We start from the raw sequence: 22,522 nt of genomic DNA, 5'->3' as shown, positions 1-22,522 counted from the left end.
TGGCGGACGGGAAGCTGAAGTTTCCGGCCGAAGTTGTTCGTTTAATTGTAATATATATATATATATATATTATTTTTTTGTCGAATTCGATTTGTTGGTCCCTGGTCTGTTGACGGGACGAACTAGAGTTGCACATATGTTATTTTATAGCAAATTCGTTGACCGACGCTGAGCAATCGATGACATTTCACATTTCGATGAGTTTAGGCCATCTCCAGAGTTGCCTGCCTGCCGCTAATTAACTTTATTAATTCGCTGCGATTTGTTGACTGGCCGCCGCCTGCGATGTGTATACTCTCGCTTCCGAACCGTAAATGACAAGCCGTTGTTTTATTCTCCAGAACTCTGTAATTCGCTTTTTCGTTACTGACCGGCACGTGTACATAACATATATATACATATATATGTATAGTGATATGTGTATATATGTATATGTATAATATAGTTATTGTGACGATGACACATGCATATGCGTGTTAAACGGTCTCTCTCTGCCCAGTATTTGCAACAGGAGGAGAGAAAAACGTAGTGCGACGCGATTAACCAGCCAGCCCAGACGCATCTGTCTTGCGACCGCTTGTTGCTGCTTTAATCAGTGCTGCAGCTCGATGGATGACTTGAGTTTTTGATTGTCGGTGATAACGCACTGCATGCCGGACAACAGCTATATGCATTTCTCTTGAACGCTTAACGCGCCCGTTCACCGCCGTGCATGACTCGTCGACGGTGCATTCGCGTGCACGCGAACCGGAAATGCATCGCGAAAAATTAATTAACGCTTCCCTAAACTGTATTGTAGTCTATTCTACTATTTGAAACTAAAATGAATGAAACTTTGGATTTTCATGAATCTAGAATTCTTGAAATTTGGAATATGACGACTTGAAGCTCGTTTTAAGTCACTGAACCTTCATTCTATTTTAAAGTGTTCCACATTATGTCTTTTGTAATGATGAGACAAAACAGCTTTACTTAAAAAAAGGGACTCTGTGTAGAAGCGATTTCTGATTTCCGTGTACGTGAACATTGCCACCAGCTTCGCATGGTTTTTAACATTTTGCCTTCCGGAAATTGTTTAATAAGTCTCCTGGTGCATTCTTCGAACATTTTATCTAATCAACATGATATTTAAATACTAACAATAAGATGATGTAACTAACAACAATTCAAAATAATGTCTCTTAATTTTCAATACTTTTAGAACGAACACGATAGCAAAATTGAAAGAACCGACGTGACTAATTTCTTTAATTAATACTGTCGGAGATAATGGGCAATCAAGTCTAAGAATTCTTATCCGAAGGAGTAGATACATAAACGAGGAAAAGGGGAGTAAAAATCCCCTGATTAAATAGTTAACAACAGACAAATGAACTCCGATAAATATTGCACCAGAAAATTCATTAACCAAATTCCGGTTGGAAAATCAAAATCGGTAAATCATCGAACACTAATGCTACGTATCCACTGGAAAGTTTCACTGTGGACATATCTAAAAGCAATAAACAAATATGAACTTTCCTCTAAACAGAAGCACAAGATTTAGATAAACACTTTTTTCGCGGATACGTAGCATTACCTTTAGAACCTACAGCGTGCTTCCACAAGAGCAGTACACCAAAGAACACTAACGATAGCTATGTGTGTATAGCTTTTTTAAATGTTAATGATCGTGCCAGAAGAAACTGAAACTGAAAAACTGCCGACGAGAAAAATACCAATGTTCATTGAATAATTAGAACGATAGGTGACAATGAACTTCGGTATACCTGAAAAAGAAATCTCTCTAAATCTCTCTAGAGCCCCCTCTTTCTTTTTTTTTTTATATTAAATTGACCGTGAAAGTTGCGATAATGTTTACGGGAGAACAAAGGGATTTCTTCGTAAGATTTTTGCTTTTGAATCAGGTGCACTGTGACGCGTATTAACCGATACGATAGTAAGTGAGATCTCGGAGGTTCAGAGCCTGATCCCACCGTCGATCGGTATTATAGCAATTTAGAATTTCGAATCTGTACACGCCTGTTTTTTCGATGATGTTGTTAACGAGGCATCGCACACACGTGTCTCACATTTTTTCTCCGGGGCATAAACGGCCAATCTAGCGAACAATCTCACGAAGTGTGCATGTACGAGTAGATCACCGAGACTGCTTCATTGCCGAGCCACACTAATGCCTAACGATCGTATTATTTGCAGTTTTTTGTAAGATTCGATCATATCCGCAAGTGCTTTGCTCAGAAGGATGGGATCTTTGTATTGGAAGAATTCAGTGAGTAACCCGACCTCTCTCTTCATTCTCATAAACGTACACTATCGCTCAAATATATTTTCCTTGCGATCCAAATATTACAAACCGTGGCTAATGAGATCATTTTATTTGTAATTCAAATACTTTTCGACAATAAAATCATTTTTTGAGTGGTGGTGTATGTTTGATTACTGTTAACTGCAACCAGGATTTTATTTCTCTGGTGACAAGCTTCCGGTTTGTTAATCTAATTTTCTTACGTTCCAGATCCTAAAACTAGACAAGTAATTCAACGTAAATATAAGTCTCAGATGGTAAGCACACTTCAATCTATCAGAGTCTAAAGTTTCTTGATCTATCCATAATACATATAAATTCTTTTTTTTTTTTGTTTACGTTCTACTGGATAGTTCATGAAAATTTCTGTCGATTCAGTTAATGATTATAATGATCGAACACTCTGTAACAGGCCAACGAATTGTGCCTCTGCATGCACAGGGTATTCTCCATTAACTATGCGCTATCTGAACTCTCGCCTGAGGTTCAAGTCGAAGACCCTCAAGCCGAGACCGACAATGCATGAAGCTTTAATTATGATTTTGTTCTGTTTCACGTTGGACAGTAAGTTTTGTTCTTCGTTCATTTATTACTGCACTCTATCTTCCCCCGAATATTATCACCTACACGCTAATACAAAGAAAACGATCTAAAGATATACTAGTTAGGATAGGCGTGATTAAAATAAAATTTGTACAATTCGTTTCAAACAAATTATTTCACACACCATTAATCGCAATCTGTATTACAGGCAGATCAAATCTGCTACTCGGTACTCTGTGTGTTCTCTTACTTGGCCGCCGGGTTGGAGCAACGGAAGAATCCTAACCAGCAATCGCAACCCCAACAGCAACTGCAACAGCAAATTCAACAGCTTCAACAGCAACAACAGCAACACCAACAGCAACACCAACAGCAACAGCAACAGCATCAACAGCATCAACAGCAACAGCAACAGCATCAACAGCAACAACACCAGCAGCATCAACAACAACATCAACAACATCAATCACAGCAACGCCAGCATCCACAACAGAGACCACAACACCAACATCCGCAACAACCTCAACAACGTCCCCAGTACCAGCAACAACGTCAGCAACCCCAACCACAACAGCATCAGCAACGTCAGCAACCACAAGCTCAGCAGCATCAGCATCAACAACATCAACAGCATCCAAACTCAGGTAGCAACGTCGCTTCGAATCATCCGAAACAGAAAACACCGCACTTCGACTCATACCCAAAACAACACTGACACAAAGGCCGACACTCGCTCCCATTTGTGCATAATTACAATAAGTGTGCCCCCTACGCTTGCCTACCCTGGGTGTAAGTATCATTCCTAAACTGTATGTCCCGTGATCCAACCGGAGCTCCGAATTGGCCGTTTAGTTTTACGTGTGATTAGTCTGTTCATCGTAAACGGATACTTAGAAATTCGTAACGGTTGTGGTGAACGCTCAGGCGTTTAGTTCATTTTTTTTAATTTTCATGTTTAAAAGTTCTCATGTTTGGACATTTCGTCGCTGTTTCCGAGATCTCATTGACTCCTTACATTGATTAACTTCACCTCTATCTCTTGGATCTTCCCACAAAAATTCTCTAGATCCTCTCACTAATGTTTAACCCCGCCCATTAATGCCTTTTAGCTCCTCCCACTAGCGTTACTTACATTGTACTACAAGCTTAGAATTTGTTAGGTGAATTAATTAGATAATGTCGAATTTTTGAGTCTGTGGACAACCAACGTTTGAGCGTTCGCAAAGAACCATAAAAAACGGACACCAACCGGAGCTTCAGTGTGAACGCGAGATCTTCTATCTCGCGGAACTCAGAATCGCTCGTGAAAAACTATGCCCAGTATCATCCTCACGCTATCCCAGAGAGTCAGCTCTAAGTCTCTTCTATGTATGGAAAGGAACTGTTCGACCTCTACGCGAGAAGGCATTGAATGAAAGCGGGCTGAGATTCGTGAAAACGGGACCTGTGGCGAGCATAGAGATCGAAATAGAGGGTGGCACGTGATCTATAGGGTGTCACGGGATTTTTCGACCGAATCAGCCATTTAACCTACGAATTTCAAAAAGAGAATCTACAGACAAAAAACAAAACCGTAATTATTAAACATTCCAATAACATTACTAACTCTGTTGTCTCCAGCACATTTAACATTTTGCTTTCGTGTTTCCTTCCCCAGTGGACTTACACTTTGGTCTAAAATCTTGGAACACCCTATAGAATCGTAGAACCGATAGGAAATGATACTTCGATGAAAAATAAACCAAGAACGTGTGATATCATTTTTTTTTCTCTCGACTCATTCGTCGAAGAAAATCCAATGCTCGAAGACTTTCGAACCCGATTATCTGGAGCACGAAGTCTCCCACGAAAAAACATTGTACCACCGTTTAGGCTCATCTTTCACGATAACGTCGTCTCAAATCGGTTTCATGAACGAATCACGCGCCACTCTAAAAGAAATTCGGCGAAATTCGGCTAGATTGGCGGAGAAACCTGCATAGCAAAACGCAAACGAAAAAACGTGACCAGGAAAATTGGCGGAATCGATTCGACACAGTCGCGGTAATTATTTGCAAAGCGGGAGTCGTTACGTGTGCAAACAAACGAGAATAAAAGATGCGAAACGATCGCGATCGAACATCGAAGACAAACCAAGAATCAATGAAAAGCAAACGAGTAACCGATGAACGGTTCAAGACGACGAAAAAAAAATACTTGCAGCCGCTAGCAGCGGCTATTGTATATTTAGAAAAAGAAACGGATTTCGAGTGGTATATATAGAGGTGAATAAAAAAGTAAATGAATAACCGAACCGCGCGTACAGAAAGCTCTAGGCGTTTTAAATCTTCTGAAAAGCCGGATTCGTCCGCGTACGTTCTCTAGAGATGTTTCTTTCTTTGATAATGTCAGTCGTGTGCACGTGTAGAGACGATGTTGTGACTATTATCCAGTTCTACAAAAAGTATACTTCCCCGAGAACTTGCTTTCTTCGAGAGGATCCCCGTGTTCCCATGTCCCCGTAATCCAAAACCCCATTGGAAAAAAGTGAGAAAAAGGACGAGAGGAACGTAAAAACGAGAAAGAATGGGAAAATAAACGGTTCGATCGAATCTCGGGAAGAAGCGAGAGGCCGTAGGATCGAGTCTATTTCGTCTGGAAGTGTTTTCTATGAGTAGCACGTAAAGCAATTCTGAGATACAATAATAAAGTTAATTACCATAATCGGAGGAACAATTTTGTATAAAATACATCGAAACAGACTGTAACTGTGATCGTCTAATTTGATGGAGATGAAAATGCTATTTAATTTCGTATGCGGTCGCATGAAATAGCTGGTGTATATTGAATAGGATCGATGCAATAGATACCTCTCTCTCTATCTATCTCTCTCTGTCTGTCCGTCAGTTTCATTTTTCGTGGTTACCGTCGCCGGGAATTGATGATCTGAAGTAAACGCGCGGAGAGATTGATTTACGATAATCCAAATCGAAATTTTAAATTCGTTACATTCCTTAATTTTCATAAGAGAAAGAAAATTTCGAAGGTCCTAAAAATTTCTTGTTTTTTTTTATACTCGACTAGTTTACTTGTTGTATTAATTGAAAGCTGACGTCACGTTTTTATACGTATCGAGAAATAAGTGGAAAAAATCGGTCGTGCCGAGTGACGAGGCCATCGCGAGCCTATATCTTAGTATGGACACTGTAAAAGTCGATGTACATTTGTAATTGTGCGGTACAAGAGCGTCGATTTTCGTTTTTCCCGCCGAGCAGTGGACCGCAGTTTCTCAGACAAGGCGGGAAATTTGACAGATACACAGAAGGCTTTGGAACCTCCATTACCATCGTTCTCTTGACATTTTCAAATATCATATCTGTCATCTCATCTATCAAAAGTTGGAGACCAATGTTTACTAAACGTTCATTATTTAATTTTCATGGTTAGTTGACTGTTTAAATTTTTATTACAGACTTTACGTTTAAGTAGCGATCGTAGACTATAATGGTAAAGATGGACTCAAACTTGTGATAGTCGACGCTAATTATTTTGTGCACGCTGTTGCTCAGAAATATTCGGACACCATAAATCGCTTTATAAATTCGTTCGCTTTTTATTATTTAAACTGTAGTATTTATCATTGTGCATTGTTAATTTTCTAGAAAAGTTTCTAAGCCTACAGACAATTCACAATTTATTTATATGAGTGTAGAGAAACAGTTTAGTTAACAATTTAGTAAATAGTAATTAAAATGAACAAACGATTTTCCGATTTTCCGATCAGCAGCGTACTCGACAAGCATTTTCTACAAGTATTATAGTTCCCCTTCGAAGAGCTCGCGGCTTCTTCTATAATAGTTTTCGTCTGTGATCACGAATTTCCTAGATGTAAAGAATTAGACTCCTAATTACGCTTAAGTTCGACCGTCGCGCGTGTACGATTGAAGACGACGAGGCTTCACAATCGAATCGCATGTACTAGATCCCGAGTGATCCAATGAAATCTGCAAAGTGTCCTCCCTCACCCTGCAACAACAACAACAAAAATAATGAAAAATAAATCATCACATATCTCGTCCGTCAGAGAAATCACAGCAATATTCTTTTTCTTAGCCTCTACCGCTCTTTCAAATCGGTTACCAAGATGGCGGACGCGGAAAACCGCTTCCGGAGATCCTGAATATCATTTTAACACATCTCAAAAGAATTCTGAACACTTGAAAAATAACATTTTTTTGGTTCTTCAAACATTAAGAATAGTGATGATGATATCTTCGGACTATTAGCACACACAAAAATAAGTTTTCAATAATAATTATATTTATATAACAGAAATTCCCGAAGCATGATCTTCGCGTCCCCGATCAAGCAAACGATTTTGTTAATAAGAAAAGTGAGGAAGGTTTCGAGTGAGATATTGAACAATGAGTTTTTCGTTAGCATTCGATTGACGGATTACTTTGCGAATTGGTTCCACGAAGACAGAGATACCGTTTGTAATATATTCGCTCCGCGATTCGAATCGACAGATGGTTAGAAGAACGACTTCTAAGGGGACGTAGGATTAATTAATCGTCGACGTAGGAAACGTTATCGACTTGTTTCTAAACGAAGTAGGAAAGAAAAGAAGAATAAGTAAACGACAGCTGTTTTAATGAGAATCAAGGGAAAAGTCGATTCCGTCTCGATTTGGAAGTTCCACCGATATACCTCTGACTTCTGAGACTCTCTCAATGCCTACCGCCCACTAATTAGCAGTTCCTGTTAGCGCTTGGACAATGTTTTAGCGAATCATTGTCATTTCGTCGAGACGACCGTGTCTCGGACTACTGTTAGAGTTCCACTGGATCAGGCTTGATACATTCAAGTGTATAGTACTCAGCAATGTAGGCGCCTTATATCCAATAAATACTTGTAGATTTGACTGCTGATGTTCATATACCTACCCTACTTATCCTACTTATCCAAATTTTTAAAAATAATTATCTACATGATTTTAACCATAGGCTTATCTTCCTATTCTTTTGTCTGCTGTCAAATATAAAACTCTAAAGACAAAAAAAATTGAATGATGTTGTTATATGTATAATTTTTCACTTACTAAAATTGATTGGACAAATTTTATTTTTCATAAAGATCCGCAGTCTACTGATTACATTAAAATTGTTTTTTAATGTAACAAGTATGTTCCAAACTGTTCCAATGGCTTGGATCAACAAGAAACATTTTGTTTTCGTTAATATACGATGTTGTTTTTCGTTAAGATTACGAATTTGATCCACAACAGAAGATCTGAAATTACATACGAGCCCGCCAACGACACATGATGCACGGTACAATTGATTTCGCAATCGCGGACGAGGTCCTCATCAATCTTTATTGATTAATGAACCACATCCGTGCTTTGTTTGTAAACGAAGTAAACTGGCAGCCACGTGGCACGTTAATTGTTATCAATATTTCTTTTTTATCAACCGTTTCTTCTACTTGAATCCGTGTTTACATTTTTTTTCACTTTATCGAAATTTTATTAATAAATCTACAATACAGGCAGTTGCAGTTTTTTTTCTTGATCATCTGCGCCTACTGCGTTAAAGTTAAATTATATAAGACAGTAATAAAGCTCAATAATTGTGTGACATTTCTGCTGTTTTAGAGATGATAGAATATTGTTCTTGCAGATCATTATGTTGTAAGTGAAGAGTTTACATTTGCGAACAATTGTCGATACTAATAAAAATCTTCGTCACCTGCAGACGAAAACAATGTAATTCGTATACATCAAGGGCTTCTCAATTAGCGTCCTACGTCGACTGGTGCATCGAGCACCGCGGTACAGTTGCAGTTCCTCGACGAAGTGCATCGAGAGCGTACTATTAAACGTCTTTGAGCGAAAACGTAAGACAAATTTACCTTTAACCATCCTAATTAAATTTTATCAATCGCGAATCAACTATGAAATTATTTACATTTATCATTTTTTCTATTGAAACACAAAAATACTTTCCGATCATCTACTAACTACACTATTTTATAAGTGCAACACGTCATTCATTTAATTTTTTAGCAGGAGATATTTACATCTGCAACTTTGTCAATGCTTTCATAAATATTTAAACAATATTTGCGAATTATTTGCCATAGAATTATTTACCAAAAAAATTCAATATTCAAGAACTATCCAAAAATTCTCCTGTCGGATCATCCAGTTTGCAAGATCTCTGTTTCTATTAGATTCTACAACTTGCAAGTCCGAGGTAAAACGGAGAGCGTACAAACAGGTAATTATAGAAACAGCAAACAGCAGAACAAAGTCTAGATCGGAATAGATCGCAGACAGGATGTCAGGGATCTCGCAAACAACATTAATTGTCGAGGACGTATCAAACTGAAGGCTAGGTATGGGTTTACCGCGACGGTGTCGGATTTCCAGTCAGACCAGTCTAATGTATTTTTCACTGATCCTGGGTTTTTACCTATCAGTTTCTAGACTTATAAGCGCGACCTTAATACCGCCATCTCGTCGAACAGTTTCGATTTGGACGTGATATCGTCGGGATGGACCGTTGGACAGGTAAAGTGGCTGTGGTTACTGGCGCCAGCTCCGGAATCGGGGCTGCTATTGTCAAACAGCTTGTGCGAAATGGTGAGAACTTCATTTTCCAATAATAAATTAGTGTATCAGCCCATTGACACAAATAAATAATAATTTCTATATTCCAGTTTGCCACGTCAATATTACTTACGTATATAACTTCAAACCCCCCTTAAAACAATTTTTCAAAAGTTTGGAACGTAACCATTGCTTCATTAGATCTCGCACAACACAATGTGATTTTTAAACGATTATCAGCGAATATTGAAATTGCTTGAAGGAATGGTGGTAGCTGGGCTAGCAAGAAGGGTCGACAAGATGAAGGAGCTTGCAGAAAACCTCGAAGACTGTCCTGGAAATCTTCATCCCGTCGAATGCGACGTTTCCAAAGAGGAAAGCGTCATTTCCGCTTTTGCGTGGGTGCAGGAGAATTTAGGGCCCGTGAACGTGTTGGTGAACAACGCAGGGATTACCAAAGAGTCCTCGTTGATAGGTATACCTACTCTCATCCTGTTTATTGGAACAATTATTTTCTAAAATTTTGCCTGTTTCAGATGGGAACCTAGAGGACTGGCGTGAAGTCTTCGAGGTAAACGTGCTGGGCTTGTGCGTTTGCACCCGAGAAGCTGTTCGAATAATGCGACAGGATGGCGAAGAGGGTGTCGTGATAAATGTGAACAGCCTCGCTGCCGAACGAGTCCCTTTTATTCCCGGTTTTTCTGTTTATCCAGCCTCAAAGAGGTCCATTGCTGCTCTGGCTCAGACTCTGCGACATGAGCTCACTGGAACCCGAATACGAGTCACGGTACTGTTTCAATTTTCCATCCTAATATCTTATTGCTCTCTTCTGAACAGCATTTAGTAGACTGCAGATTTTGTCTATTCTATCTTTAAAGAATTACAGATTATTATTAAAACTATGAGACCACATATGTGTATTTTGTTACATAATATATTGAGAATATTTCTTTTTCAGGGTATAAGTCCAGGACTTGTCGCCACAGAGCTGATGATGTCCTACAGCACGTACTCCGAAGAAGCTTTAGCGTCGTTTCCAACGTTAGATCCGGATGATGTAGCTGCGGCAGCGGTTTACATTCTGTCATGTAGTCCAAACGTTGTCGTAAGCACTGAGAAAAGTTCTTCATTAATAGACGATCCTTGTTATATCTTGCTGACATGGATGCTATCCTCGTAATTGTTAGTTTTGTAAAAATCTGGAGGAATACACAATGCCACTTTCAGGTCCAGGACATCGTGCTGCGTCCTCTTGGCGAATCCTGGTAGTGAACTAGTGGATGTGGATGTACTCTCTGTATCATTTAACACTCCAGCTGCCGTAATTTTCTTTAGTAATTGTTTGTTACAAATTTAGATCCGCCATACACGTTAGATTTCCAATGTTTTATTCAATGTAGTTTACATCTTTGGGAATCAGTGAGAAATGAACACATGTCTCAGTTTGTTACTATAATTTTTCATTTGCTGCCTTCAATATTAAAGAAAACTTAATTTGTTCGACTTCTCAATGTGACCATTACTTCGGCTTTCTTCTAATTAACATTTTTGCTTTCGTTTATACGTATACATGCGGTCTCTCAGGACTATTTCGTTCAATTGACGGGTAATGAGACATAGAATAAGACTATTGCTGTTATTATATATAACATTTGAATATTATTGATAAGCGCCTTATAAAATTGTAATTACTTGCAACAGTAAAATTCCACTGTAGCTGAATTGTTTCAATAAAGGTTTCTGTAATCTACAGTAAATTGTATTTATTGCAGGAAAAACTCCAGAGGTGACGCATAATTTTTCACGATTTCAAAAATAACGTTTCTTAATTCCAAAATGTTGTAAATAGGTGAAGGTAAATTAACGAAGCGAAGTTCGCTCTTTATCGTTGTTTCTGCCTCGTTTCACCTATACGGTAATTAACACTATCTTCCCCGAGATACCACGTGTGATGTAACCTACCGTTTGATTCTTGTTATGACGAAAATAAACCGTATCTCGGTCGTAAAACTCGCGAAACGCAATGGAGATATTCGATTTGGCAGAGAAGAAGAAAGCCTTGGCGCCACCGGAACTACGATATCAGGATCCTCATCGGGAAGCTATGAAAGTGAGCTGCACTATGCTTGTTACATTCAATAGTGCACATCTAAAATAAACAATGAAAATCTCAAATTTTCTTTATACCATTTATTGTAAGAGGATTGAGTAAACATTGCCCTACAAGCTTATGAAAGCTGGCGATAATATAGCAGGGAAAGTTAAAAGTTAAACTAGGCACCTGTGATACTGCAGTCTAGTTATCAATTATCATATAGCCTTAAGTAATATAACAATTATTGGGTAGAAAAATATTAGAATGAAAAGTCCACTTCAAAAAATCAACTATTATGCAGCTGAGAGTACTATGGATGAAAGAGAAGCCGTTCACAAAAAGCGAAGAATTGCGAAATATAAGAAGCTTGTACAACCAAGCTCAGAAGCTCATCCAAACCGGGGATGATCATCCAGATTTGATTAAAATGATTAAAAAAGGACTGTTTCTGCACCCAACGTTCCACGGTTTTCACGGTCTGGACGGTGAGATATATCGTCGTCAAGGTATTCAAGAATTATGCGCTTTACTTGAAATTTTGCACAGCATTTTATAGACTTAGATTACTACCCTCAATTGACTATGTAGAATGATACGGGAGTTTTTTAAACAAATGGTTAATACACGATGTTAGTGATCCTGACAATAGTTCTTTGGAGCTACAGGTGGTTGTACCGTTTAAGGGAAATTCACGAAAGCAATACACAGTTTCGAAACCGGAAGGCAGGGGACAGAGTTGGACACGAAGATACCAGACCAAAAGGCAAAGAATATGTACAATGATCAATTGGTCGATTGCTATACCGAACGAGGAAACTGGCATTACAATCATAAGAGACTGCAGGAGGCTTTGGGTGACTATGAGCAAGTTTTCCAGTTGAAACTGCCATCAGAGGACACGATCAATGTACAGGTGGATCCTTATCATTTTTATACTGCAAAAATTCACAACTAATACGTTGCGAACGTCATTTGCTTATCGTGTTAGAATACGATAAATTCAATCTGAGTCAAACGAAGTCCATTTCAACCGTAACAAAACGCTGAGCGCGGAAAAACGAATATAATTTCGAGTATTATTTCGTAAAATAAAATTGATACAATTAATTAACAGGATAAATTACTAAAGGTTCTGCGTACGCTTAAGAAGTATGAACTGTTTCAACGTTACTGGTACCAGTTTGCACACACGTCTGAGGGCGACCGATTGTCCCACCTTTTAACTCTGTATGCCGATTACAAGATCTATTTGAAGGACATGGGGATGGCTAGACGCATGCTATTGAAAGCCATCGAGTTGAATAAGGCCAACGATCATGCTCAAGAATCATTGCAAGTTTGTACCACCTGCAGCAAAGAAGAGAATACATTTTTATAAATTTATTTGTGTATAGGTTGTGTACAGAGCTGGTCACACGTTGATGGGATTCTCAGTGCTATGGTCCATGCACGGTTGCCATGATAAAGCGTTGATCTCCTTAGAGAAGGCGCTAGATACCAATCCGTTGAACCCTGGTTTCACTATGTTAAAAGCAGTCGTTCTACGACTATCTGGCCGATTGGAGGAGGCAACTGCTTGGTTGCAGAGCGTTAATCGACATTTTTCGAAGCTGATAGATCCGACTTCCGATGTTAAGTACTCGATTCTGGGGAAGCTATCGGTCCACGACACCCGGAATGAGATGATCAAGCAGTGGTATTTGATACAGTAAGGAATCTATCTAAAGATTTCTTAATGTAAATAATGCGAATAATCTTACTTTACTACCATTCAAAGATAGCCATCAGAATTGGCACTAACTCTCACTCTAATGACCCAGTCAGCCAGGCCTGCCTCGAGTAGATATCGAGCACAGCCTGCAATTGCACGATGCCAGCAGATGGCGAGCATTACGCTGTCAGAACGCGCTCGAAGTTAGGATGCTCGGAATCTGCTCGATTTTGTGGACAGCGCACCAGTATCCTTTATGCTAGCAGGGTGTGCCGGCACAAGATGAGGCACCTCATCTGTGGCACCAATTTTATTGCGACATCCATCTGCCAAATATGCCCAAACATCTACCCGCTCTTTCTGCCAGCAGAAAGCGATACTTCTGCGGACGCAGATATCTGTCCAAAATCGAGGATTTCGCTTACTGGGAACACACACAATTTTACTATTTATCCTTGATCTAGTCATATTTGCCACAAATACCCAAAATCCGCAGCCTTGGACCCTCTTTAAACAGTAGAAACCGTGTCGCAAACCGTATCAAAGTTAATGTCCATATAAAAACGTATTAAAAACCACATGGCAATGAATAGAACATATTAAAACCCATATAAAAAAATAAAACCAATACTGTGCGCATAAGACCGCACGGCCGAAGTGAAAACTTCTATGGCGATTGCTAAAGAAGTTTTCACTCCAATGAATGGAACAGATTAAAAGAACCATATAAAAACTTGTGTAAAAGAAGACGCAGCGGTAGCTTATATACTTTCCATTCAACTTTTCCACAAACCTGTACGTTGTCTATCGATGAATCGTTCGCAGGTACGAGAAGGCGATGCAGTACATGCTGCAAGACAAACTGGAAGCTGCAGCACACGTAATTTACAAGAGTAAATTAACCAATTTCGCCCCAGAATCGCACGTGCTCCTCGGCGACTGCTTCCTAAGACGCGGGGAGTTTGATTTGGCGTTGGAGTCGTACTTGAAGTACCGAAAGATGACGCGAGAATCGCAATCATCCAATTCTGCGATAAACATCGACGTGATGCAACGGATAATCGATATACTGAACAAGTATGCGGAAAATGCGATAAAAGGACGCCGTTCGAAAGACGCGGTTAATCTGTCCGATCGAGTAATTCAAATGTTGAACGAAGACGAATTAGCGTTGAATAATTTAGGGACGCAACGAGGGCATGCACTTTTGAACAAGACTCGCGGCATTGTGCAAATGAATCAGTCTTCGAAAAAGAAAGATCCGAAATGTTGCGAAACTGCTGCCGAGGGTCTTGTTTTTCTTCGAGATCCCAACGATACGGGGCTGTATCGATCTTTTTACGGGGACAGACCAATCGAAGAGACGATAGATCGATTCACACCGAAAAAGAAACTCCCGCGATCTTTAAAAATTCTAATGCAATATTCGTAATCATTTCTATTATACGTGTTTTGCAAGAATTTCATTTGAATGAAAGATGTGTTCTTTAAATTAAGATGGTTATTGCAGATCAGTTCATATAATTAAAGACGAATTAATCGTTCCTGTTTCTTTGATATACAATATCTTCTGCCTCTTTTTTTTTAAATTAATTAACGTTGAAGTGTAAAAGATTTCAGCGTGGTAGCCGTGATATCTTGCAGGATGTGAAAAACTTTACACGTAAACGTCTGATGCAATATGCATAAATTGTTACGCAGTTTAGATAGGTGTATCACTTTTTATCGTTAACTATAATGAGCTGTAAATACACCCTCGTATCTTAAATTGTATTTATTTGCATATCTTTTCATGGAAGCGAGTTAAATGTGGACGTTGAACATCCTTCTCATCTAGATTAAAGATGATAAAGAATTTAATACAGATTTCTATAAAACTGCTTACTGAAGATATATACCCTGTTAATAAATTTGCAATGTCGGAACTCCAATAAAAAAGAAACACACTACCTGTACATGTATGATTCCTATAACGTTTATGAAATTGTAAAGTACAAGGATGATGAAGAACCATTAATATATGAAGAATAAAATTACTGTATGAAGAAAGGAAATTAAGATCATCCATTGATTGACTATTAACATTGGAATTTCCATTACAATTTTTATTAATTTATTTTGATGTTTATAAATTATTAATTTAAAAATATGAAAATCAAATAAAAATTTAATTGGAAAAAGATAAATGGTGTCACATAGTGCAATGACTATAAAATTCATTGTTTTCCAAAATGGAACTGTACGCATTTGTGTAGCTGTACCGAATGACCAATGAATATCTTCATTATTACATTATAGTAAAAAATAGAAAAAATCACCGAACGATTGCAACTTCATCTCCAGAGGCGACAACAGATTGCAGAACAAAATATGACTATCTGCGATCAATTTCTTCAGCGAGATGCGTCTACGCAGATGATTTATACCCTCGTAAATAAAGTAGTATCATTTTGGGGGTATCGTGATGGGACGGATGTATACGTCAGGTCGGTGAAGTATATCTTCTCCTGGAAGATTAGCCCCTGACCTCGGTAATCTTGGGCCACACTTCACTTTGGTATAAAACGAGCCGACGGCCCACCGAAAAATGCAGATCGACTTCGCATTGTTTGCACTGTTTGTTCGCTGTTGTGCACAGAAAGCAAAATACTTCCAACAACCATGGAACAGAAATTCTGGTCTGAAAAGGTAGCCCTGATCACCGGCGCCAGCTCCGGTATCGGCAAATCCCTGGTAGAGAGCCTGGTCAGCAAGGGCCTGAAGGTCGTGGGCATTGCTCCCTCCGTCGACAAGATGAAGGTACCATTCAGCTTTCTCGATACCTTGCTCTCTTCGTCGTAGCTTTTTGTTAAACACTCCCTTTCTTTTTCATAGCTGTTGGCTGACGAGCTGAAGAGCAAGCCAGGCAAGCTCTACCCTCTTCAATGCGACCTCACCAACCAGAGCGACATCCTCCGCGTTTTGGAGTGGATTGAGAAGAACCTGGGATCTCTCGACATCCTGATAAACAACGCTGCTATCAACATGAAGATCACAATGCAGAGCAGTGACATGGAGGACTGGAAGAAGATTCTGGACGTGAACCTCCTGGGACTCACGTGCATGACCAAGGAAGCCCTGAAGATGATGAGGAAGAAGGGTGAGTATTCTAATGACTAGATCACCTCAGAAGGGAAAATTGTGAAACATATATTTAAAGCTAACTGAAGGAGTACTTCTATGCCTCTTTGAGAATTATTTCAATGAAATTAGGATGCTGCTCTGAATTGGGATTTTGTACTTACTAGTATTTGAACTACATTATATATATATATATTTTTTTGTATCAAAATACTTAAAACATGAAACATGTTCATTTGAACACATACTCCACAACACTTATATATTTATAAAGACAGTACAATAAAAATTCAATGCTTTGAAAATGAAAAAGCCCTGTTACAAAATTTGAGCAGTCAAAGAAATTGTGTAATACATACTTATAGGTATCCTCAAAGATTTTTAATTTTCTAAGTTTCTGGGTAAAGTATCTTTCCCGGTGAAGCATTACTGAGCATTATGTTTCCAGGAATGGACAACGGTATGATCATAAACATCAACGACGTCTACTCATGGAAGATGCTCATGTCCTGCGAGCTGCCATGGTCGCCAGCCTACATTGCCAGCAAAATCGCGATGACCACGATGACTGACTGCCTCCGCACTGAATTAGCACAGCTCAAATCCAACATCAAAGTCATGGTGAGCTTCCCAGTTAATTGCAATCTCTACATTCCTAGCTGCAGATCCTGATGAGTAAAGAACATTTCCCTCTTGTTGCAGTGTATCTCTTCCGGCTTAATGGAGAACAGCATGACAGCCCAATTCCTGAAGGAGAATCCACAGATGGCCTTGAAACCCAAGGATGTCGCCGACTGCATCCTCTTCGCGATGCAGACCCCAGAAAACGTGCTTATCAGAGATATGGTCATCACACCCCTTCGTGAAATAATGATGTGAGATTTGAAGAACGGACTCCTTTTTCTCGCCCGGTTACCGTAAAACGTTATGTCATTCGACACTTTGTACATTTGCAAATAAACAACTTGCACGATACTTGCTTGAGATATTGCAAAATTCAACCTTAATTCCTGTTGCAATAATGTAACTATCAGAGTGCAGATCTTTATGCTATGATTTTTCTGATTAGTTAAACAAACCTTCGCTTTACAAAATGATGTTTGAACATTGAAGTTTGCATAAAAATCTGTAATCTAATAATAATGCTGGTAGAGCGAAGTCGTGTTTTCGTGATACCGGCTGATAACGTACGGCTAATAAAATTATATACTGGATTCGTGTATAATTTTTATTGTCATCAATTGTTGGACTATTTAGGAGTGAGAAAACTAGAGTGGAGTCTTCCAAATAATTAGATTCAAGTTGCAAAAAGATTAATGATCTTGAATCGAATGATTTGCAGAACCCTGTCGCGAAAGACAATAGTGGTTTCAGAAGAACAAAGACATTTTATTCACATGTACATATTGAAACAATAATCGAAGCCTTTATAAAATTTATTTAAAAACAGCATCAAATGAAGACTCGAATTAATATCAACAATATAAGGTACAAGATCAAATCTTACGAAACTCTTACTTTATCAATTAGTTATGTATCCATGACCAGTAGAAGCATATTCTTCTCTTGATTCAATGGATCATCCAAACGGACTTACTGATAACAGAAGATTAATAGAATTATACTTCTTTCTCTTCATATCATATGTTACTCACCTAATGATATGGATGTTCCAGAATCCCTATTATACATTCAAATCCCCACTTTTTGGAAACCAAATTGTTTCTCTAATACGTTATATTGCGGTAGAAAAAAAATATGAATAATATTCCAATTAAGAAAAATGAATGATAAGTCTTCGATAGAAGTAATTCTTAAGAATTAATGGATCACAATAATCTATATATTTTCTTCGATTAAATCAAACTGGAACATTTTGCAAATAAAACTAAAATAAACGAGAGATCTATAATAGATTCTATAGAAGGAAAATGAGACTATTTGCCTCTAAAATCCTGCGTCAGGCACACAAAAAGAAAGTCAACTAAATACCAATGGTATAATTAAAAAGAAGAAGAAGTACTTTAGAATAATACACATTAGTTGAGGAAAGGAGTTCAGGATATCCAAGAACATATGAATGGCAACGAAGCGTATCGTTTATTGTTTCTTCCCGATTAGATATCAACGACCAGGAGCTCTGTAAAATCTCTATCGCCGAGGAACAAAGAAAAAAGAATGTAAATACCAAGATGTAACAATTAATTCTCTATTTGGCGATGGGTGGAAAAAAATGGTGGATACTATCTTGGAAAGGTTAATACTACCAGAGAGAGAAAGTGGTTTTCGGAGGTGGGGCAAGGGGACAGACACTCAATCTGCCAAAAAATTCGAGCATGTTTCTTTCTGGGGGGGGGGGGGGCTCAAACGGTGTTTCAAAGCTGAACGTAAAGGACATGAACGATTAGGTCAAACACACTTAAATATTCATTCGAACAGACAGCGTTCTACGTCTGTTGTTATTTAAGTTAGTTTCTGATGGTAGACAAATTGTTCTGGTGACAAAATCAAATAGAGTGGGACTTTTAGTGGGCGGTATATAAATACTGTTCGTTTAGAAGAGATGCATGCAGAAAAATATTATATGTTGTGTACATGTTGTGTATGTATATATATCGAAGGGACGTCAGATATTAAACATGATCAAATACCTTACAGCGAGTGATCACATCCGTTTTTCGATCCGTGAAAAATGATATCCGACTATATCCTGTATGTATTGATCCCGCTAAGTGCAAGTCCAAATCCCGTATCCGACCTAGGCGAGAAATCCGTGAGAACCTATTTGAAGCATGAGCGAGAGGCTCATGCTCGATCAGAGATCGACACACCGTTAATCCAAATCCGTTTACAGATCCTGAGCATGAATCCTGAGAGCGGTATCCGGTCAAAAGATCCAAGCGATCCATTTTATAACACACGATCCGGCGACTATATCCAGAGCCAATATATATATTTGTATATATATATGTATATTTTTTATACATCCGCACATCCAAAGAATCCATCATGAACGTAATTAGCGAATTAATTATTCCGTCAGCATCCTAATCCCACCGTTTTTTGCCGAATCCTGTCTTTCATTTTACAGAGACTTTTTTGTCCCGGGAGATCCTCTACAACTAGGGGAGAGCCGCTCCTTGTTAACAGATGAAGGATATTCCGTTTAGATACTGTTTTTTTATAGTTTATCCGAACGAATAATCCGAACGTTATCCTCTTGCGCGTTATAGTTTCCCGGACGATGATAGTTCGTTATCGAGACAGGACACACGATCGATCAATAATGCAATCCAAGATCGAGATATATAGTCGAGAGAAGAACGGTTCGGAGACGAGGCTGTGACTCCCGAAGTGGAACGAAGGCTGTGAGCCAGGGCTAGTTTACAGAAATCGCGACAGTTTTCCTTATATAGGGACACTTTCTCCTGTTTCTCCTTTGGATCCTGAGGAATGCTAAACCGCAGAACTTCCTATTACACAGCGAACCCTCGTTGCACGAGTCAACGAGAAACGAAGAAGACTTGCTGAAGGAGTGGTTCGTCCTCCTCTCGCGTGTTGGAACCAGTCTTTTTTTTTTATTCTCGTGTCTCGTATTCTCGCCGATTTATACAGATGAATGAATGAGTCTGGTTAACCGGAATTCCTTCGGAAGAAGCTTAGAGTTATTGTCTTCGGAACGACAAAACCGTACGATTGTGATACTCCCGTTTACGAAAACAGCGGAGACCGAAGCCGTTCTGCGAAAAACAAAATATTTGCGCAAGGTTTACATATATTCCCATTACCAGTTCCGGACGGTCTCGGAAAAAACGTAAGAGAAAAAATTTATGAAAATCACTGTCCCAAAAAGGTGTTCATTACCGGGTGTCCCATGTCACGGTTTCGATCATTCCCTCAATGTTTAGTTCGTCAACGTTAAAAACACTGCTCTATTGTAAACCACGATCTGGAGAATATTATATAAGGTCGCTTTAGTTTGCCCGGCAATGCAAAAAATGAAACTACACGGAACGATATCGTTTCGAATCCTTGTAAATGGATTTGCCAACGTTTTCTGATGAAAATCCAGCTAATTTGAGAATCCTTGAATGAAATGGATCCCTTCTTTCATTATCCGATATTCCTCTCCTGATCCTGAACTTCCTCTTGAAAGTATCCTTACTCTGTCTCATTATTTTCATTCCCATTTTTTTATACGTCTTAATCCTTTTTATAATATATGCTCCATACAAAATCCATCCAAAACGCATTCCATCTCATCCCACCGTCAAGCGAATGTGTATTATATCCATCCAAGAAGCAAGATCGTGTCGATTTCAGTTTTTCATTCATTGTGTTTATAATCCAATCCAATATACAAAAGAAGAAAAAATACATTAGTCCCTTATACAATATGCATTAATGTTATATATAAAATTTTACCATTGCAAATGCAACACCGGTGACTCACGGGCGAACGAATGAATGCGATAACGGTTGAGCAATTGTTTTTGCGAAGAGACACATTTTGCGGGTGTTCAACACGAAATTTTTTTTTGGAGTTGCAAACGCGGGCGGAAGTCACGGTATTTATTTGCAATAATAATAGTCTCAAGAATACACGAAATCATTGTTTTCCTTCACCATTTCGAATGTATCGTAAAGAATTTCAGAATGCACACTTTTCTGGAGTCAGACGTAATGGATAAAAAATTATTCTGATCTCGAAAAGGAAAACGTCAACCGAGAAATGTGTGTGGTGGGAAAAGTATCATGATCGATACGAATGAAATCATTTGACGGTAAAAACACATTTCTCTAGATGGGTCGTGTATAACTTAAAATTTACTATAATATGGATGTCTCACAGGATCTATCCATACGATTGTAACAGATATGTTATTTGTTTATTCGTAACAATAATAGGTTCAGTAATTATGTTTCTCTCTCTCTCGTATAGAAGTAGTACATAGTCTCTTCTTTAAACCAAAAGAGTGGCCCGATTGATCGTCGTTAAAGAACACTTGAATACACGGAAAAATGTATTTTTAATCTGTTACCGAATCGAGTAAATAAGAAGAATACATAATAAGAGATACCTGTGAGAATTTTCTTCTTTCGAAAAAAACGAACTGGTTGTATGATTATCGATTGTTTAGCAAAAAATAAATCTTTTCACCTACGTTTATCAAACATTATGCCTTATATGTACCATCGTTTGATGGTTATCGATGTATTACATTCTCTAGATATTATATTTTCAGCACAAGGAGTATGTTGTATTGTCATCATTATATAGTCAAAACGGAAACTAACTTTCGTGATAATTTGAACGACGATGAGCCGTGTAAACAACCTTGATGTATTTGTCTGTACACACGATTTATCTGATAAAATGAATGCTTCTCTTAGGAAGATGTACCTTTTTCAATGAATTCAACAAATCTTTTCGTATAGTCGAATCAATTTTCACTGTACTGTATCATATTCTTGTCTGCAGATCATATATACATATTAAAAATATGTACTTATTTCATAGCACTGTTTCCTTTTTTTTTAAACATATACAGAATAATTTTTAGCAATCAACAATAAAAGAAAAAACAATATGTTAGCTTCGTAAATTTTCATGTCAAGCATTTTTTTAGTATTAGAAGCCTGAATGAATTTTAGATGTTAAATATGCTTAAAACTGTGCTGTTCTCTCAACACTGCAACTGTGAATAAATAAATGTAAAACGACAATCAAACGCTGTATTCACATCAAGTTAAGTATTCTCGTACATTTACCAATTGTGATGTTGTGCAGTGCAATGAGAATGATCACATATTAATCCGTTAAATGAGAACATTCACTTTGAACGTAGATATAATATTGGTAATTATACAACAAAAGGTACTTATCCATGTGAATACCGATTAAACGACTGGTTATATTAGTCACTGCGTTTTAGGTTCTCATTCGTAATACTTCAAAATTGTTACACATTTCAAATGTACTTGTGGTGTCAAAATAAATTGTAAAATACACAAAGGAATGTATTTTCTTTTTTTAAACGTAAAAGTAACTCTAATCAGTGTACCATCAACAATAATATGCAATTAATATGAGCACGATTCCTCTTTATTTCAGCAAAGAGAATAATGACATTGTAACGTTATGTTAGTGTC

At 38.2% G+C, this 22,522-nt stretch overlaps 3 protein-coding genes across 4 annotated transcripts in view; all 3 read left to right on the top strand.

Annotated features, from left to right (window-relative positions):
- The window catches only part of Rab3-gef (Rab3 GDP-GTP exchange factor), a 34,999-nt gene extending 27,245 nt beyond the window's left edge, over positions 1-7,754 (top strand). For both annotated transcript variants that reach the window (XM_076439160.1, XM_076439159.1), the window contains 3 exons: positions 2,200-2,272; positions 2,519-2,565; positions 3,060-7,754. In XM_076439160.1, coding sequence (XP_076295275.1) covers positions 2,200-2,272; positions 2,519-2,565; positions 3,060-3,566 — 627 coding nt within the window. In that variant the 3' untranslated portion in view covers positions 3,567-7,754. The remainder of the gene's footprint in view (positions 1-2,199; positions 2,273-2,518; positions 2,566-3,059) is intronic.
- A 144-nt stretch (positions 7,755-7,898) lies between these two features.
- LOC143216546 (uncharacterized) lies at positions 7,899-17,344 on the top strand. Its single transcript, XM_076439697.1, has 12 exons — positions 7,899-8,728; positions 9,065-9,229; positions 9,314-9,476; positions 9,706-9,918; positions 9,980-10,230; positions 10,402-10,564; positions 11,489-11,553; positions 11,840-12,023; positions 15,801-16,048; positions 16,124-16,388; positions 16,818-16,990; positions 17,072-17,344. Exons 3-12 carry the CDS (start codon positions 9,389-9,391, stop codon positions 17,246-17,248), a joined length of 1,827 nt encoding a protein of 608 aa, XP_076295812.1. The 5' UTR covers positions 7,899-8,728; positions 9,065-9,229; positions 9,314-9,388; the 3' UTR covers positions 17,249-17,344.
- Positions 10,711-15,914, top strand: LOC143216278 (uncharacterized). The gene is made up of 4 exons (XM_076439179.1): positions 10,711-12,451; positions 12,653-12,874; positions 12,933-13,246; positions 14,075-15,914. Exons 1-4 carry the CDS (start codon positions 12,311-12,313, stop codon positions 14,679-14,681), a joined length of 1,284 nt encoding a protein of 427 aa, XP_076295294.1. The 5' UTR covers positions 10,711-12,310; the 3' UTR covers positions 14,682-15,914.
- Positions 17,345-22,522: the final 5,178 nt, after the last annotated feature.

This window comes from Lasioglossum baleicum, chromosome 15 (genome assembly GCF_051020765.1).
Source record: "Lasioglossum baleicum chromosome 15, iyLasBale1, whole genome shotgun sequence".
NCBI classification, from domain to species: Eukaryota; Metazoa; Arthropoda; class Insecta; order Hymenoptera; family Halictidae; genus Lasioglossum; species Lasioglossum baleicum.
The sequence above is the reverse complement of the archived record's forward strand: the minus strand, read 5'-3'. Positions and strand labels throughout refer to the sequence as shown.

Excerpts from the sequence above, each read along its gene's own strand:
- LOC143216546 (XM_076439697.1), top strand. The coding sequence starts at position 9,389 with ATGGACCGTTGGACAGGTAAAGTGGCTGTGGTTACTGGCGCCAGCTCC. Across the intron at positions 11,554-11,839 it reads CTCATCGGGAAGCTATGAAA|CTGAGAGTACTATGGATGAA; the intron begins GTGAGCTGCACT and ends ACTATTATGCAG. Across the intron at positions 12,024-15,800 it reads CGGTTTTCACGGTCTGGACG|ACTTTGGTATAAAACGAGCC; the intron begins GTGAGATATATC and ends GGGCCACACTTC.
- LOC143216278 (XM_076439179.1), top strand. The coding sequence starts at position 12,311 with ATGTACAATGATCAATTGGTCGATTGCTATACCGAACGAGGAAACTGG. Across the intron at positions 12,452-12,652 it reads AGGACACGATCAATGTACAG|GATAAATTACTAAAGGTTCT; the intron begins GTGGATCCTTAT and ends ATTAATTAACAG. Across the intron at positions 13,247-14,074 it reads AAGCAGTGGTATTTGATACA|GTACGAGAAGGCGATGCAGT; the intron begins GTAAGGAATCTA and ends AATCGTTCGCAG.